This window comes from Garra rufa, chromosome 23 (assembly GCF_049309525.1).
Source record: "Garra rufa chromosome 23, GarRuf1.0, whole genome shotgun sequence".
Classification (NCBI taxonomy): Eukaryota; Metazoa; Chordata; class Actinopteri; order Cypriniformes; family Cyprinidae; genus Garra; species Garra rufa.
The window spans coordinates 14,696,656-14,715,466 of record NC_133383.1 but is presented as its reverse complement, the minus strand read 5'-3'; the positions used below and the strand labels follow the sequence as shown (position 1 = coordinate 14,715,466).

Below are 18,811 nucleotides of genomic sequence, written 5' to 3'. Positions count from 1 at the left end.
ATGTGATTTAAATACATATATACACTCTGACTGATAGAACAAAGTATCTTATAAGTATGACACTATACTGCTCAGTTCACTTAATTAGAATGAGAAACAAATACAAAAAGGCCAAAAAATCAACTAAGTTAATATGTATTTATTTTTAATATATTTGTTTATAATTATTTCACAGATGCTTATAGACTATTAAAATAATATTTAAAAATGCTTGTAGACCATAAAACATGGTAACTTTTTAAAATAGGGTCCAATACCTACAAAAAAGCCTCTTGGAGCAAAATTTGACACCCAACAGGAAGTCGGTTATTTTTAATTTTCTCAGCAAATTTTGTCATTTTTGCCATTTTCAGGCCTCGTACTTGAAGGAACTCCTCCTAGAGATTTATCCGGATTAACGCCAAACTTGCTGAGTGTAATCTAAAGCACTTTGTGACTGTAAATTGCAAAGATCTAGAGTTTTCATTGGAGGGCGTGTCCAAATCTGTATCGCAAATTTCGATGTTTCGCCATGAAAAAGGAAGTTTCTATAACTCAGGGATACAATGTCCGATCTGTCCCAAACTTAACATGTGTGATAACACTCCTGACCTGAAGACATCTACATTCCCACATTCAGTTAAAGTCATAGCGCCACCTGCTGGCAACAGGAAGTGTCATGCTGTACTCTACAACAAACTCCTCCAAGAGATTTATTCAGATCAACACCAAAATCGGTCAGTCTAATAAAAAGGCTTTAGAGATGTTAAATTGTGAAGATCTTGAGTTTTCGTTGAAGGGCTTGTCCGTGGTGGCCTGACAAAGTTTGATGTTTGGTCATGGACATAGAAGTTGTTATAACTCAGCCATAAAATGTCCAATCTGCCTCAAACTTCACATGTTTGATAAGAGTCCTGGCCTGAAGACATCTTAAGGCCAATATTCAGATATCATCATAGCGCCACCTATTGACAGCAGGATATATCATATCTTGCACTAACTTAAACATACCAAGGTCAATCTGCACCAGACTTCATATGTTTGATGAAAGGGCTGGCCTGAACACATCTACATGTCAATAATCAGTTACAGGCATAGCGCTACCAGCTGGCAGCAGGAGGTTTGGCACATTTAACTGACTTTGATATATTTTTCCTACATTTACTGTATTAAAAGCATACTGCCCACCGTTTGCTGTTTTCCTAAAGCCACCGGTCGGCGGTGAGCCCTGGTGCGAGGGCCCGTTCATCGCTGCTTGCAGCTTTAATTATTATTCTTCTTCTTCTTCTCCAAAATGAAAAGTCTTTTTGAGGGCCTAAACATGCCCGAAAACTCACGAAACTTTGCACACGCATCAGACCTGGCGAAAATTTACATCTGATATGGTTTTCAAAAGTGGGTGTGGCAAAATGGCTCGATAGCGCCACCTATAAAATTTCAACGGAGTGCGCCTCGAGCTACGTTTCACGTACATGTACGAAACTCGGTACACATATGTAACACACCAATACCTACAAAAAAGTCTCCTGGTGCAACATCCGAAAACCAACAGGAAGTCCGTTATATTGAATTTCCTGTACGATTTTTGTGCAGTTTTTGCCATTTTCAGGCCTCGTACTTTAACGAACTCCTCCTACAGTTTTTATCCGATCATCTTCAAATTTGCTGAGTGTCATCATAAGGCCTTTGCGATGTTAAATTGCGAAGCTTTAGAGTTTTCGTCGATGGGCGTGTCCGTGGCGACCTGACAAACTTTGATGTTTCGCCATGAAAAAGGAAGTTGCTATAACTCAGGCATACGATGTCCGATCTGCCTCAAACTTCACATGTTTGATGACAGTCCGGTCCTGAACACATGTCAGTGCCCAAATTCAGTTATAGTCATAGCGCCACCTGCTGACAACAGGAAATGACATGTTTAACACTGTTACGGACTCTTAGCAACATATTGAAAAGCGTTAACAAGTCGTAAATAGGCTAGCAACATGCTACAAACATGCTAAAACATGCTAGCAACACTTAGCTAAGAGCTAAAGCATGCTATTAATACAAATACAAAAGGAAATTGCTGTAACTCATGTATATACTGTTGAATCTGACCCAAACTTAATATTCAACATGCTACAAAAATAATAAAGCATGCTAGCAACACTTAGCTAATATGCTAAAGCATGCTAATAATACAATAAAACAGGAAGTTACTCTAACTCAGGCATACAATGTCCAATCAGCCCCAAACTTAACATGTTTGATAAGAGTCCTGGTCTGAACCCAAGCCCATGCCCATATTCAGTTATAGTCCTAGCGCCACCAGCTGGTAACAGGAAGCCACATGTTTAATACTGTTGTGGATGCCTAGCAACATTTTAAAAATATCCACAACTGTTAAAAAGGGTAGCAACATGCTAGAAACATGCTATAACATGTTAGCAACATTTAGCTAAGTGCTAAAGCATGCTCTTAATGCAATGAAACAGGAAGTTACTGTAACTCAGGCATGCAATGTCCAATCAGCCCCAAACTTCACATGTTTGATAAGAGTCCTGGTCTGAAGATATATACATGCCCATATTCAGTTATAGTCACAGCGCCACCTGCTGACAACAGGAAGTGATGTTTAATGGTGTTACAGACTCCTAGCAACATATTAAAAAGTGTTAGCAAGTTTTAAATAGGCTAGCATCATGCTAGAATCATGTTAAAACATGCTAGCAACACTTAGCTAAGAGCTAAAGCATGTTATTAATACAAAGAAAAATAAGTGTAAGTCATGCATACAATGTCCAATCTGACCCAAGCTTAATATGTTTGATAAGAGTCCTGGTCTGAACACAAGCTCATGCCCATATTCAGTTATAGTCATAGTGCCACCTGCTGGCAACAGGAAGTAACATGTTTAATACTGTTGTGGAAGCCCAGCATCATTTTAAAAATATCAACAAGTGTTAAATAGGGTAGCAACATGCTAGAAACATGTTAGCAACATTTAGCTAAGTGCTAAAGCATATTCTGAATGCAATGAAAAAGGAAGTTACTGTAACTCAGGCATGCGATGTCCAATATGCCCCAAACTTCACAGGTTTGATAACAGTCCTGACCTGAAGATATCTACATGCCAATATTCAGTTATAATCACAGCGCCACCTACTGTCAGCAGGAAGTGACATGTTTAACACTGTGATACACTATTAGCAACACACTAAAAAGGCCATTGAGTGCTAAACTAGTTTAAAACATACTCAAACATGCTAGCAACACTTACTTAGTGCTAAAGCATGTTGTTAAAGACATAAAACAGGAAGTTACTGTAACTCAGGCATGCAATGTCCAATCAGCCCCAAACTTCACATGTTTGATAAGACTCCTGGCCTGAAGATATATACATGCCCATATTCAGTTATAGTCACAGCGCCACCTGCTGACAACAGGAAGTGACGTTTAATGGTGTTACAGACTCCTAGCAACATATTAAAAAGCGTTAGCAAGTTTTAAATAGGCTAGCATCATGCTAGAATCATGTTAAAACATGTTAGCAACACTTAGCTAAGAGCTAAAGCATGATATTAATACAAAGAAAAATAAGTGTAACTCTTGCATACAATGTCCAATCTGACCCAAGCTTAATATGTTTGATAAGAGTCCTGTTCTGAACACAGGCCCATGCCCATATTCAGTTATAGTCATAGTGCCACCTGCTGGCAACAGGAAGTCACATGTTTAATACTGTTGTGGATGCCCAGCAACATTTAAAAAATATCAACAAGTGTTAAATAGGGTAGCAACATGCTAGAAACATGTTAGCAACATTTAGCTAAGTGCTAAAGCATACTCTTAATGCAATGAAACAGGACGTTACTGTAACTCAGGCATGCAATGTCCAATATGACCCTAACTTAATATGTTTGATAAGAGTCCTGGCCTGAATACATTTACATGCCAATATTCAGTTATAGTCATAGCGCCACCAGCTGGCAACAGCAAATTACTTGTTTTACACTAACTTAAACATGCAATGTACAGTTTGCACCAAACTTGACATGTTTGGCAATAGTCCTGGCCTGAAGACGTCTGAAAGCCAATATTCCGTAATAGTGCCACCTGTTGGCAGCAGGATATGTCATGTATTACACTCAAGCATGCCATGTTCAATCTGCACCAAACTTCATATGTTTGATAAAATCGCTGGCCCGAACACATCTGCATGCCAATATTCAGTTATACACATAGCGCCACCAGGTGGCAGCAAGAAACCTGGCACATCTAAATGACTTCCACATATTCCTCCTAAATTTACTATGTTAAAAGCATAGTGCCCACCATTCGCCACAGGTCGGCGGTGAGCCCGGTGCGAGGGCCCTCCCATCGCTGCTTGCAGCTTTAATATTTTTAATGTTTTTTTAAAAGAAGTCTCTCCTGCTCACCAAGCCAGCATTTATTTGATCCAAAGTACAGCAAAAACAGTAACGTTATAACTGTTTTCTATTTGAATATATTTTAAAATGTAATTTATTCCTGTGATTTCAAAGCTGAATTTTTAGCATCATTACTGCAGTCACACGATCCTTCAGAAATCAGTCTAATATTCTGATTTGCTTCTCAAATAACATTTATTACTATTACGTTGAAAACAGATGAGAAAACTTTTTTCAGGTTTCTTTGATGAAAAGTACATTCCGAAGAACAGCATTTATCTGATAAAGAAACCTTTTGTGACACTATAAAATTAAGTCTTTAGCATCACTTTTGATCAATTTAAACCATCCTTGCTAAATAAAGGTATTCATTTCTATAATTTCCTGATATAACCCCCCCCCTCAAAAAAATACTGACTCCAAGCTTTTGAATATCATAGTGTAGTATAGTGTAATGTTACAAAAGCTTTTTATTTCACATAAATGCTGGTGTTTGGATATTTCTATTCATCAAAAAATCCTGAAAAAAATGTACTCAACTGTTTTAGCTGTTGATAATAATAATAATAATAATAATAATAATAATAAAATGTTTCTTGAACAGCAAATCAGCAAATTAGAATGATTTCTGAACGATCATGTGACACTGAAGACTGGAGTTATGCTGCTGAAAATGTAGCTTTGATCACAGGAATAAATTACATTTTAAAATATATTCAAATAGAAAACAGTTATTTTAAAAAGTAAAAAATATTTCAGATTTTTACTGTTTTTGCTGTACTTTGGATCAAATAAATGGCTTGGTGAGACTTCTCTAAAAACATTAAAAATCTTACTGTTCAAAAACATTTGACCAGTAGTGTAATTACTATTTTAAAATACTGTACTCACAATTAGCATGTTTGTTTTATATATATAATGTGTCTTTTTGTTGATGTTTCTCTCTATCAATTCATTCTAAATACTGTCAGTTTCCTGTCCTCACTCTTTCAGTTTCGTGATGACAACAAGAAGCTGCATCCTTGTCTAGTAGATTTCCAGAGCCTCCCGGAGCCTGAGAAGAACTACAACTTGGCAATGTCTGGAGAGACACTGAAGTGGGTGAAATACTGAGCTTCTACATGTTTGTTTCTGTCTGGTTAATTAATCCCTGTTTCTCTGTATTGTCTCTATAGGACTCTTCTGGCTTTAGGATGTCATGTAGGCATGGGTGACGAAAAAGCAGAAGAGAACTTGAAAAAAATCAAACTTCCTAAAACGTCAGTATTATAGGATATTCTTATAACCCCTAATCACTTAACACATAAAATAATAATGAAGTCTTAATTGCTTTGTATTATATTTTGTTGTCAGTAAAATTTCCTTTCTTTTTTTCTTCTTTTTTTAAAGAAATGAATACTTAAATTAAAGGGATAGTTCACCCAAAAACTACAACTCTGTCATTAATGAATTACCCTTGTGTCTTTCCAAACCTGTAAGACCTTTGTTCAACTTCAGGACACAAATTAAGATATTTTAATGAAATTTGAGACCTTTCTAACCCTGCATATTCATACTACCATTCTGGACCTTGATTGTGTAAGTTGCATTGCATGTAGGGTCATGAGGGTAAGTAATTAATGACAGAATTTTCATTTTTGGGTTAACTATCCCTTGACAAAAGCAAGAGCAAAATAATGATCTCTAAACACAAATTCTTAGGTATATGCAAAGTAATGGATACAAACCTGCCCCTCTGGACCTCAACCATGTGAAACTGACACCGAATCAAAACACACTTGTGGAAAGACTGGCTGAAAATGGACACAACGTCTGGGCTCGAGACCGTGTTCGCCAGGGCTGGACTTACAGCATTATTCAGGTAGGGCTGCACACTTTTTTCAGGAGCAACAAAATATAAACAACAACAATAAATGACAAAAATAAGGAAATGCTAAAATGCATCCAGAGCATGGCTTATCCTTTAAAAGTCATTTTGTCACATGTTTAGTTTTTAATACTTTTCATATTTTTTCCCTGAGATCTCAAATTCAACCATTTTCTGACAGAAGTACTCTTTCCTGAAATCCTAATTAATAATAACATCTAGAAGGTTCTATAAGATTAGTATTTTAATCCCTGATCTTTCTGTAGGGTTTGCTTCATTTGCTTCTGATCTTACTTGTTTTAGGACATTGTGAACAAGCGCAACCCCCGTCTTGTGCCATACAATCTACTGGATGAAAAGACAAAAAAGACCAATCGTGACAGTGTGTGTGCCGCTGTACGGACTCTGATTGGCTATGGCTACAATATTGAGCCACCTGACCAGGAGAGCAGTGAGTCTGTCTATCTATTCATTCACCAAATCAAAGGAAACTTAAAGTCATACAATGAGTTTTGTAATTGTAATATTTCACTCATCAAAGCCTCTATAACAATTTATTCTAGGTGGACATGGGTCAGGCAGTGGTCGGAGTGATAAGATCCGTGTGTTCAGGGCAGAGAAATCCTACGCCGTAACCCAGGGGAAATGGTATTTTGAGTTTGAGGCAGTAACAGTGGGGGAGATGAGAGTTGGGTGGGCAAGACCAAGCGTCCATGCAGACAGAGAACTGGGATCAGATGACCTGGCCTATGTCTTCAATGGGTTTAAGGTACTTAAATTGCATTTCCATTTTTTTTGGCTAACCAGCGTTGTATTTATTTGATCAAATGTACAGTAAAAACAGTAGTATTGCGAAATATTATTACAATTTAAAATAACAGTTTTTTATTTTGATATTTCTTTAGGATGTAATTTATTCCTGTGATGGCAAAGCTGTATTTTCAGCATCATTACTACAGTCTTCTGACATGTGATCCTTCAGAAATCATTCTAATATGCTAATTTGGTGCATAAGAATCATTTCATATTATTATTAATGTTGAAAACAGCAATACTGTATTTTTGTTTTCAGGATTCTTTAAAGATTAGAACGTTCAAAAGAACAGAATTTATTTGAGATAGAAATATTTTGTAGCATAATAATGTACTGTCACTTTTGATCAATTTAATGCAGATTAAAATATATATATCTTTAAAAATTAAACTGAACAGTATGTATAATATAATATAACTGATCTTTAACAATAGGCTCAGCGTTGGCACATTGGGAATGAGCCATTTGGCCGGCAGTGGCAGTCTGGTGACGTTGTTGGCTGCATGATTGACCTGACGGAGCAAAACATCATGTTTACTTTGAATGGAGAAATGCTTATCAGTGACTCTGGATCTGAGATGGCCTTCAAAGACATTGAGATTGGAGAAGGTAAGAAAAAGGAATAAGACTGAGACATTAGTTGCTGTGATGTTTAATAACATGTCTGTTTTCCTGCCCAGGCTTCATCCCCGTATGCAGTCTGGGGCTGTCCCAGGTGGGCCGTATCAACCTTGGGCAGAATGTGAGCAGCCTGCGTTACTTCACAATCTGTGGCCTGCAGGAAGGTTTCGAGCCTTTTGCCATCAACATGAAGAGAGATATTACCATGTGGTTCAGCAAGAGCTTGCCCCAGTTTGTGCCTGTGCCAACTGACCACCCTCATATTGAGGTAAAACAATTACTATTACTAGTATACTACTATAACCTAAAATTTAAAATGATAATAACTGCTTTAATTGCTTTAATAGGTGTCCCGTGTGGATGGAACTGTGGATAGCGCCCCCTGTCTGAAACTGACTCATAGGACATTTGGGTCTCAGAATGCCAACACAGACCTTTTGTTTTTTAGACTCAGCATGCCAATTGAATTCCACGAAACCTTCAAGGTACCAGTCGGAGCCTCTCCCCTCACCCGAACCCTCACTATCCCTGAGGATGAGGCTCTTGAGGTGGACCCCGAATCTGAATTTGAGCTCCTGAAGAAGTCAGCCACTCGTAAGGAGCAAGATGAGAAAGAAAAGGAGCCATCTGTCCCAAAAGAGCTTCCAGGGAACAAAGAGGGTGAGAATGAGAAGGACACCACCACAGAGAAGAGCAAAAAGAGAGGGTGAGAGAACAGAAGAGGAGAGATATGTAATTCTCTCTTTTGATTCGGAATTAACGAAATATCTGTGATTTCCAGGTTTTTTTCCAAGGCGAAGAAGGCAGCGTTTATAGCCCCACCACCGGTGGTTCCCACAGTGCCTCGTCTAATGGAGGATGTTGTCCCAGATGATCGAGACGATGTTGATATTATCTCAAACACAACAACTGTATGGATGAATCTTTTCCTTACTAAATATCTTTGTATCATTTGTGTAATTTGAATCTAAATAATGCTTCTTTTCATTCCACCAGTATTATTATTCAGTCCGGGTGGTTGCCGGACAGGAGCCCAGTGGGGTTTGGGCAGGGTGGGTCACTCCTGACTACCACCAGTATGATCCACACTTTGATCTGGGTAAAGTCAGAAATGTAACTGTTACAGTTGGGGATGATAAAGGCAACATTCATGACAGGTAAGGACTACATACTTTAGTACATTTTCCACCAGAAAAGACATGCATGTCAATATTAGGGTGTGTTCACACTTGCCATGTTTGGTTCGATTAAACAAACTCTTACACCCTTAGAGTAAGAATGCAGGCTTAAAGGGATAGGTTATCCATGAAAAATTACCCCATGATTTATTCACCCTTAAGCCATCCTAGGTAGGCTTTCCTCTTTTGGACAAATACAATCAGAGTTATATATGTAAAACAAAAAGAAACTGGCTCCATGTTGGTACCAATAGCCTCATAGGCAGCGTGCAGACATATAGCGCAGTTGCACTTCGGGTGTCTCAAGTTTGAATTCTGCCTCGTAGAACGTTCCCGATCCAATCCCCCTCTCTTTCCCACTCACTTCCTGTCAGAGCTCTTCTGTCCTATCAATAAAAATAATAATAATGACCTTTTGAAGTGAATCGATGCGTTTTTGTGTGAAAAATATCCATAATTAAAACATAAATTGTAATCTCTAGCTCCACTAACTGTCATACACATGCATAAGAGAGAGTGGCGTTCCAGCAGATGATTTAGGGAAATGTGGTGACAAACACGGAAGTGACGAAACTTAAAAGCGCAGTGGCGAGAGCAAAACAAAACACCAGTCATGAAGTACAAAACAAGGATTTGTAAAGAAAAATGTTAGAGAATTTTGATATAAGCAAAGAGGAGAGCTTTTCCTTTGCTGTAAACAAAACTTGGTTCTTGCGACACTAGCATATTCTCACCAGAGCTTACATTACGCCTACGTCCCATGTCATCCGCTGAAACACCACTCTTGTGAACACATGTAGAACAGTTAGCGGAAGCTAGGGATTACATTATATAAACTTTTAGACATGAATATTTGATTTGATGATGGATGGATGCACTTTATTGGATTTTAAAATCTCGACCCCTATTCACTGCCATTATAAATCGTGGAAGATCCAGGACTTTTTTTTATATAACTCTGATTGTATTCTTCTGAAAGAAGAAAGTCATATACACCTAGGATGGCTTGAGGGTGAGTAAATCATTGGGTAATTTTTATTTTTGGATGAACTATCCCTTTAACTTAAATCTTTTTATATCACTTCACATTTCTCAAAACAACTCAGTGTCTTTCCTCTGCCTTCCTCAGTGTAAAACGCAGCAACTGCTACATGGTGTGGGGAGGAGAGTTTAGCAGCTCACAGCAAACGCGCATCAGCCAGGAGGACTTTGTGATTGGTTGCTTAGTGGACCTGGACACAGGACTGATGACTTTTACAGCCAACGGGAAAGAGATCAATGCCTTCTACCAGGTGAGAGAAAGTGGTCAAAGTAGTTTTCTCTTGTTTTCTGTATCTGAAAAATACATAACTAGGTAAGTTCGCAGGCTAAGATGTAGAAAGAACTAGATTTTTATATTTTCTTATAATGCCAATTTTTAGTAGCTGTATTTAATTTTGTTTGTCTTTTAAATGATTACATATAAATATTATATATTATTTTTTATGTAGAAAACTCATTGATGCCAATATTGACATGATGTGAAGAGGGACAACATTTTAAAATGTTTAAAGTGATGGTTCACCCAAAAATGAAAATTTTGCCAATAATTACTCGTCGTTCCAAACCTGTAAGACCTTCGTTCATCTGTGGAACACAAATTAAGTTATTTTTGATGAAATCCGAGAGCCTTCTGACCCTGCATAGACAGCAGCACTACATGCATGGATTGTGATACTCTCATGAACGCTATTTTAACAGTGTCCTTACATTTATGGGACTTGAGCGTTTCAGTTGTGTTGCTGTCTATGAGGGTCAGAAAGCTCTCGAATTTCATCAAAAATATCTTCATTTGTGTTCCAAAGATGAACGAAGGTCTTACAGGTTTGGAACAACATGAGGGAGAGTACTTAATGACAGAATTTACTTTTTTGTGGGAACTATTCCTTTAATTATCTAGAAGAAAGTTTAAATACTTAAAACGTCAAGCTATTTTTCTATGTTTCAGGTGGAACCCAACACTAAGCTCTTCCCTGCTGTCTTTTGTTTGCCATCCAGCCAGAACATGTTACAGGTGGAACTCGGCAAACTAAAGGTCACTATTTCATGCTAAAGATGTCATTGTCTTGTACAAACATTAAAAAGTAATTTCTGTTACTTTTCTGTAAATTGTTCATTCTTATTCTACTTTTTCTTCTCCATATCCAGAACATTATGCCCATCTCTGCAGCCATGTTCCGTAGTGACCGTAAGAACCCGGTCCCTCAGTGTCCTCCCAGGTTGGATGTCCAGATGTTGACACCTGTCATATGGAGCCGGATGCCGAATGACTTTTTGGCCCCTGAAACTGGCCGTGTGAGTGAGAGGCTGGGCTGGAAGGTGCAATGCATGGAACCTCTTATTATGATGGCGCTGCACATTCCAGAAGAAAACAGGTATTACATTATTATGAAAATATTACTTGGTTACTTCATTAGAAATTAGAAAAAATATAACTTTCTAAACTTCTCTAGGTGCATTGACATCCTGGAACTGTCAGAGCGCATCGACTTAATGACGTTCCATTACCACACACTGAAACTGTACGGCTCGGTGTGCGCTCTGGGCAACAACCGTGTCTCTCACGCCCTCTGCAGCCACGTTGACGAATCGCAGCTCTTCTACGCCATCGAAAACACCTACCTACCCGGCCCCATCCGCAGCGGCTACTACGACTTGCTTATTTCCATGCACCTCGAGTCTGCCAAGCGCAACCGTCTCATGACTAATAAGGAGTTCATTGTGCCTATGACAGATGAAACACGTAGCATTACCCTCTATTCAGATGCTGAGAAGGCCCATGCACTTCCTGGGGTCGGGCTCACCACCTGTCTACGCCCCAAACTACACTTCGCACCAACTGGGTTTGTGGGCACGAATGCAGACCTCTACACCCTCAGCCCTATCATACCTTTGCAGGTAGGTGGAGGAAATGAGATTAGTGGCACAAAATTGGCATCTTTGCTGACACTTTTTGTTTTTCTGTACTTTAGATGCTCAAAGACCATGCCCTCAGCATGCTTACAGAAGCCGTGCAGGATGGTGGCCAGGCAATGCGGGATCCCGTAGGTGGCAGCGTTGAGTTCCACTTCGTGCCCATTCTGAAACTCATCAGCACCTTGCTAATAATGGGTGTGTTTGATGACAGCGACGTCAAGCACATCCTGAAGCTGATCGAACCATCCGTCTTCACTGATGGTGAGAACCCGGCTGAAGAACAAGAGGCTGCCAAAACTGGAGATGCCGAACAACAGCTGGTCTCCAAAGAGGAAGGAACAGAGGTAAAAGAGGAAGAGGAGCAAGTAGAGGGTGAACATGAGGGAGAGCTGTTGGATGAAGGAATGGGAGAGGAAGAGGAAGAAGAGCTTGAAGAAGAGGAGGAGTATGAGCTCGAACCTGAGGAGGAAGAGGAGGAATATGAAAAGCAAGCAGCAAAGGAAGGGAAGGAGGAGGATCATGCTGCAGAAAAAACAGATAGAGAGAAAACAACAGATGGAGAAGATGAGAAAGAAGCTGGTGCGGCAGAGGCAGAAGCAAAGGAAGAGGAGGATGTGGGAGAGGGGCTGCTGCACATGAAGCTTCCTGAGTCTGTTAAACTTCAGGTGAAGTACTACCCATTGAAGACTTTCATATGTGTTAGCAGTTCTCTGACTTTTTCTGTCTTTCTCGTCCTTAGATGTGTACTCTCCTGCAATATTTCTGTGACTGTGAGTTGCGTCACAGAGTGGAAGCCATCATCGCTTTCTCAGACAGGTTTGTCAACCAGGTGCAAACCAATCAGAGACAGCGATATAATGAACTCATGCAAGCCTTCACGATGAGCGCCGCAGAAACAGCCCGCAAGACACGCGAATTCCGCTCCCCTCCACAGGAACAGGTACTGTACTTTCTAGCTTTATATATACCAAAGAAAGAGCACAAATTTACACTTACACTTTTTATTCAGGTGAACATGTTGATGAGCTTTAAGAACTGTCCAGAGGTAGAAGATTGCCCCGTTCCTGAAGAAGTCCGGAATGACCTGCTGACATTTCACTATGACCTTTTGGCTCACTGTGGTCAGTATAACCACTAAACCCTTTTCAAAGAACATACTGTCCATGTCCAAGTCCATGTTTGTTCTTGCTAACATATCATTCCTGTTTCCAAGCATTTTTTTAAAGGGGATGTCAGATGCCCGTTTTTCCAAAAGTTGGTATGATCCACTGCATCGTCAGTGGCTCTGATTTTGGAGAAAATTTGGACTCTTATGTTCACTTTTACATACAACTACAAAAAACCTGTATTGCTTACAAAACACATTTGTGGCTACAGCCAATTGAGGGCAGACAGAAGGAAACACAATGCATTAAGAGCCGGGGTTAAAACTTTTTGAATTTGAAGATCAGGGTAAATTTCTTCTTCTGTCTTCCGGGAAATATGTAAGTATCTTCTGTAGCTTCAGAAGGGCAGTACTAAATGAAAAAATAAGATATTTAGGCAAAATAAGAAAAACATCTTCAATCTGTTCAAAAGTTTACACCCCCCGGCTCTTAATACATTGTTTTTCCTTCTGGAGCAGCAGTGAGCAATTAAACCTTTTGTAATAGTTGTGTATGAGTCCCTCAGTTATTCTCAGTGTCAAAAAATGGATCTCAAAATCATGCAGTCATTATTAAACCAAATAATTTGTGGGACCTGAAGGATTGTTCTGAAGAACATCGGGCAGTTTAACTGGACAAACAAGGGACTCATGAAAAACTATCACTAAACAACAACAAAAAACACAGCTGTAGATCATTCAGGTAACAACACAATATAAAGAATCAAGCATATGTAAACTTTTGAAACGGGGTCATTTATATAAATTCATCTTTTATTTTCTCTTGTGGACTATATGTAAACATCTTTTATGTGAAATATCTTATTCAGGCCAGTACTAAATAAAAAATAACATACATTTAGTTTGATCCCTCTTATTTTAGTAAAATAATTAACATTTTGCAGATTCTGCAATGCAAGGTGTATGTTAACTTTGGACCTCAACTGTATATGGAAACACCATGTAAAACTGAATATCCCCTTTAAAACTCAGCAACATCTAAGGAATCGATTTTCTCAAACATAATTAAGGGAGTCACATATATTCTCCTTCTCTGTTATAGGGGTTCATATTGAAGAGGAGGAGCAGGAAGAGGAGGTGGACAACTCCCTCCGTGGGCGACTCCTAAGACTAGTGCAGAAAGTTAGGAGCTTGCGAAAGAAGCCGGAGGCCGAGCCTGAACCTGAAGAAGATAAAAAGCCCAGTAAAAGTCTTTTTACTTCATATTAGACTTCAAGATGCCATCTTTTTTTCCATATGATAATTACATGAACTTTTTCTCACAGGTACTCTGCAGGAGTTGATCTCCCACACCATGATCCACTGGGCTCAGGAGTCTTTCATTCAGAATCCTGAGCTGGTGCGGCTCATGTTCAGTCTGCTACATCGTCAGTACGACGCCCTGGGTGAGCTGATCCGAGCATTACCCAAAGCCTACACTATCAATGCAGTATCTGTGCAAGACACAATGGAGCTACTGGAGTGCCTGGGACAGATCCGCTCCCTGCTTATCGTACAGATGGGACCTGAAGAGGAGAGGCTGATGATCCAAAGTATTGGGTGAGTGCATGATTGCACCCAAAAAAAAGTTCTTCAACTTCAGTACATAATAATAGCAACTGCAGTAGATACCTTGTGGTTACATGGTCAGAAATGTGACCCCGGACCACAACCAGTCGTAAGGGTAAATTTTTTGAAGATTTGAGATGTGTACATCATCTGAAAGCTAGAGTTGTTACGATAGGACAATATTTGGTCGAGATACAACTGTTTAAAAATCTGGAATCTGAGGGTGCAAAAAATCAAAATATTGAGAAAATCGCCTTTAAAGTTGTCCAAATAAAGTTCTTAGCAATGGTAGGAAATGTTCAAAATATCTTCATGGAACATGCATCTTTATATAATGTCTTAATCATTTTTGGCATAAAAGAAAAATCAATAATTTTGACCCATACAATGTATTTTTGGCTATTACTACAAATATACCAATGCAACTTAAGACACAGGGTCACAAATTTTTCTCTCTTTCTTTTTCAGAAATATTATGAGCAACAGGGTGTTCTACCAGCACCCCAATTTGATGAGAGCTCTGGGAATGCATGAGACAGTCATGGAGGTTATGGTGAACGTACTAGGAGGTGGAGATTCGAAGGTACGCAGACAAATTTTTATGAGATGTTCAAACATTTGATTTGGTTGAAAGATTTTTTCATTTGCATTTGCTCTGAGCAGGAGATCAGATTCCCTCGAATGGTGACCAACTGCTGTCGCTTCCTGTGTTATTTCTGCCGTATCAGCAGACAGAATCAGCGCTCAATGTTTGATCACCTGGGCTACCTCTTGCAGAACAGTGGGATTGGACTGGGTAAACCCTGATACTTAAAGAAACTCACCTTTTCAAGTTTTTCTTCTTAATAAATTTAAATTTTTATGTATTTAGTGTCATGTTAATCAACTAGTGATCACTTTTTTTAGGAATGCGTGGTTCCACTCCTCTTGATGTTGCTGCTGCATCCTGTATCGATAATAATGAACTTGCCCTAGCTCTCCAAGAGCAAGACCTAGAGATGGTGTGTCAACCTAAAGTACAAATTGAAAACTTTTTTACCAGTTTTTGTGGACCCTATAAAACTCTTTGTTTCTCTGTTTGTGCAGGTGGTCAAGTACTTGGCAGGTTGTGGCCTGCAGAGCTGCCCCATGCTCTTATCAAAAGGTTACCCAGATATTGGGTGGAATCCATGTGGAGGCGAGAAGTATCTGGATTTCTTGCGCTTCGCTGTTTTTGTTAATGGTTTGTATTTATGATGTAATTATGGTTGTAACTAACTAGACAAAGAGTGTAATTTGCATACATCAGTGTAAGAATCTTATGAAAGCCTGTTTCTGCCACTGAATAAAAAATAATTAATTGCAACTTTTTTGAGTTTACATCTCACAATTTTGACTTTTTTTTCTCAGGATTGCGAGATATAAACTTGCAATTGCGAGTTATAAAGTCAGAACTCACAGTTTATATCTTTTTATGTTATGACTTTTTTTTTCTTTATAACAAGCAATCTGGAGTCACAATTCTAAGAACATGTCTTTTTTTCTCTCAAAACTGCACTTTATAACTCGCAAATGCGAGTTTATATCTCACAATTCTGACAAAAAAGTCTGAATTGCAAGAAAAAAAGTCAAAATTGCAAGAATTCTGACTTTATTTTTCAATTCTGAGAAACAATGTCAGAAATGCAAGGTTATATCTTGCAATTGTGACATTTTTTTCTCAGAATTTCCGAGTTTATATCTCACAATTTCTACTTCAAAATACGCATTTGGAAGTTATTAAATCAGAATTGTGAGATTCAATTGTAAATTGTAAGACTTGTAATTTTGAGAACATAGCTATTTTTTCCCCCTCAAAATTGTACTTTATAACTCGCACAAAAATGTCAAAATTGTGAGAAAAAAGTCCGAATTGTGAGAAAAAAGTCTTCTCTTCAATTGTGAGTTGTCACGCAATTCTGAGAAAAAAAGTCAGAATTTTGAGTTTTTATATGGCAGTTCTGACTTTATTTCTCGCAATTGAGAGTTAAGCCAGAATTGTGAGATATAAACTCGCAATTCTCAGAGCATATAAGTCTTTTTTCTCTTCAAAATTGTGCTTTATAACTCGCAGTTGTCTCACAAAAAGCCTGAATTGCGAGATACAAACACACATTTGTGAGAAAAAAGTTTGTATCACACAATTCTGAGAAAAAAGTCGAAATCACAAGTTTTTATCTTCCAATTGTGAGTTATTAAGTCAAGTCACAATCACTCGCAATTCTGAGAACATAATTTTTTCCCTTCAAAATTGTACTTTAAAACTCAATTCTGAAAAAAAAAAAAATCTGAATTGCAAGAAAAAAGTGAGAATTGTGAGATACAAACACACATTTGAGAGAATAAAGTCAGAATTGAGATTCAGGTTCAGATCACAATTCTGTATTTATAACTTACAATTGGTTTTTATTTCTCCATAAAATCTTGATATGACTACATAAACTAATATTAAAAAAAGATTGTATAGCTATGGTATATCTACCAATATCCCTAAATTAAATTAAATTAAAACATTTTGTGTAACTATCTCATTTTAGGAGAGAGCGTGGAGGAGAATGCTAATGTGGTAGTCCGACTGCTGATTAGGAGGCCTGAGTGTTTTGGTCCTGCATTGAGAGGAGAAGGGGGCAACGGTCTGCTTGCTGCCATTGAAGAGGCCATTAAGATCTCAGAGGATCCTGCAAGAGATGGACCCACTGTTAAAAAAGACCGACGCTTCCCAATGTAAGTACAGTGCAGCTCTTTACTACATTACCGTCTGGTCCGTCTGGTCACCCACTGTGATGCTTTTTTTCATAGTGGTTTGTACAGAGTGCTTCTTGTTCATGTTGTGTCAGGTTTGGAGGTGAGGAGCAGCATGAGGAGAACAGAGTGCACCTTGGAAATGCCATCATGTCCTTTTACTCAGCTCTCATTGATTTGCTGGGTCGCTGTGCACCTGAGATGCATGTAAGTACATTTGTATGCAAATGTTTGAGTAATACTAAATGAAATTTGATTAATTGAACATTTCACACTTCCTGTCCTATATAGTTAATTCAAGCTGGCAAAGGCGAGGCTTTGAGAATCAGGGCCATTCTTAGGTCTCTGGTGCCTATTGAGGATCTAGTTGGTGTGATCAGTTTGCCATTCCAGATACCTGCTTTTGGAAAAGGTAATTCTCAGCTGAGAGATTGTAGACAGATGCATGGATTCTGTTCTCACACTTCCTTATATTGCAGATAACAGCATCATTGAGCCAAAGATGTCTGCCAGTTTTGTGCCTGATCATAAAGCACCAATGGTCCTGTTCCTGGACAGAGTTTACGGCATCGACAATCAGGACTTCCTATTGCATGTACTGGAAGTAGGCTTTCTGCCTGACATGAGAGCAGCAGCTTCTTTAGACACAGTAAGATACCTACTATTCTTCACTAACAATTCAATTAATATGAGCCACATTGAGCTGTGGTGCTCAAATGAGAAACGTGGGTTTAAGTTTAGCTTGCAACATTCTCTGTACATAATACTATCACAATTACTATCCTGTTTTTTCTCTAGGCTGCATTCAGCACTACAGAAATGGCCCTGGCTTTGAACCGTTACCTGTGCTCTGCAGTGCTTCCTCTCATTACTAAATGTGCTCCTTTGTTTGCTGGCACGGACCACCGTGCCATCATGATCGACTCTATGCTCCACACCATCTACAGGCTGTCCCGAGGACGATCTCTTACTAAAGCTCAGAGAGATGTTATTGAGGAGTGCCTCATGTCTTTGTGCAGGTGAGTGTTGTGCACTTCAACAAACAGTTATAAAACAAGAAGTGTGCATTCAGACCATTTTCAGCTTAGCTGATGTCTTTAATTTCATAATTTTACTAGTGATTCAACACCCTTTTGCTTAATGTGTAACTTCTGCTTTACAGATACCTGCGTCCCTCTATGCTCCAGCACCTCCTCAGACGACTGGTATTTGATGTGCCAATTCTAAACGAGTATGCCAAAATGCCTCTTAAGGTATGGCATTATATCATCACACATTAGTAGTATTAATTTAAACTGGGTACTGCATCTCATCTGTGTGATTATTTTGCAGCTGCTTACTAATCATTATGAGCGTTGTTGGAAATACTATTGTTTGCCCAATGGCTGGGCTAACTTTGGCGTATCATCAGAGGAGGAGCTTCATCTGACCCGTAAACTCTTCTGGGGAATTTTTGAATCTCTGGCCCACAAGGTGGGAATACAGCCTCTTTTTTCTAAACACAAATACTGA

The 18,811-nt window shown here is 38.8% G+C and overlaps 1 protein-coding gene across 1 annotated transcript in view; it reads left to right on the top strand.

The window, feature by feature from the left end:
* The window catches only part of ryr1a (ryanodine receptor 1a (skeletal)), an 89,341-nt gene that overhangs the window by 25,043 nt on the left and 45,487 nt on the right, over nucleotides 1–18,811 (top strand). The window contains exons 22-52 of the mRNA XM_073829488.1: nucleotides 5,385–5,488; nucleotides 5,567–5,650; nucleotides 6,093–6,252; nucleotides 6,562–6,706; nucleotides 6,822–7,027; nucleotides 7,507–7,681; nucleotides 7,753–7,961; nucleotides 8,041–8,399; nucleotides 8,475–8,604; nucleotides 8,690–8,850; nucleotides 10,001–10,163; nucleotides 10,859–10,945; nucleotides 11,059–11,285; nucleotides 11,364–11,808; nucleotides 11,883–12,087; nucleotides 12,244–12,491; nucleotides 12,566–12,766; nucleotides 12,836–12,947; nucleotides 14,034–14,174; nucleotides 14,257–14,530; nucleotides 15,008–15,122; nucleotides 15,203–15,335; nucleotides 15,446–15,540; nucleotides 15,626–15,761; nucleotides 17,095–17,281; nucleotides 17,395–17,506; nucleotides 17,591–17,711; nucleotides 17,779–17,948; nucleotides 18,098–18,318; nucleotides 18,462–18,552; nucleotides 18,632–18,772. Of these exons, the coding sequence (XP_073685589.1) occupies nucleotides 5,385–5,488; nucleotides 5,567–5,650; nucleotides 6,093–6,252; nucleotides 6,562–6,706; nucleotides 6,822–7,027; nucleotides 7,507–7,681; nucleotides 7,753–7,961; nucleotides 8,041–8,399; nucleotides 8,475–8,604; nucleotides 8,690–8,850; nucleotides 10,001–10,163; nucleotides 10,859–10,945; nucleotides 11,059–11,285; nucleotides 11,364–11,808; nucleotides 11,883–12,087; nucleotides 12,244–12,491; nucleotides 12,566–12,766; nucleotides 12,836–12,947; nucleotides 14,034–14,174; nucleotides 14,257–14,530; nucleotides 15,008–15,122; nucleotides 15,203–15,335; nucleotides 15,446–15,540; nucleotides 15,626–15,761; nucleotides 17,095–17,281; nucleotides 17,395–17,506; nucleotides 17,591–17,711; nucleotides 17,779–17,948; nucleotides 18,098–18,318; nucleotides 18,462–18,552; nucleotides 18,632–18,772 (5,358 nt within the window). The remainder of the gene's footprint in view (nucleotides 1–5,384; nucleotides 5,489–5,566; nucleotides 5,651–6,092; nucleotides 6,253–6,561; nucleotides 6,707–6,821; nucleotides 7,028–7,506; nucleotides 7,682–7,752; nucleotides 7,962–8,040; nucleotides 8,400–8,474; nucleotides 8,605–8,689; nucleotides 8,851–10,000; nucleotides 10,164–10,858; nucleotides 10,946–11,058; nucleotides 11,286–11,363; nucleotides 11,809–11,882; nucleotides 12,088–12,243; nucleotides 12,492–12,565; nucleotides 12,767–12,835; nucleotides 12,948–14,033; nucleotides 14,175–14,256; nucleotides 14,531–15,007; nucleotides 15,123–15,202; nucleotides 15,336–15,445; nucleotides 15,541–15,625; nucleotides 15,762–17,094; nucleotides 17,282–17,394; nucleotides 17,507–17,590; nucleotides 17,712–17,778; nucleotides 17,949–18,097; nucleotides 18,319–18,461; nucleotides 18,553–18,631; nucleotides 18,773–18,811) is intronic.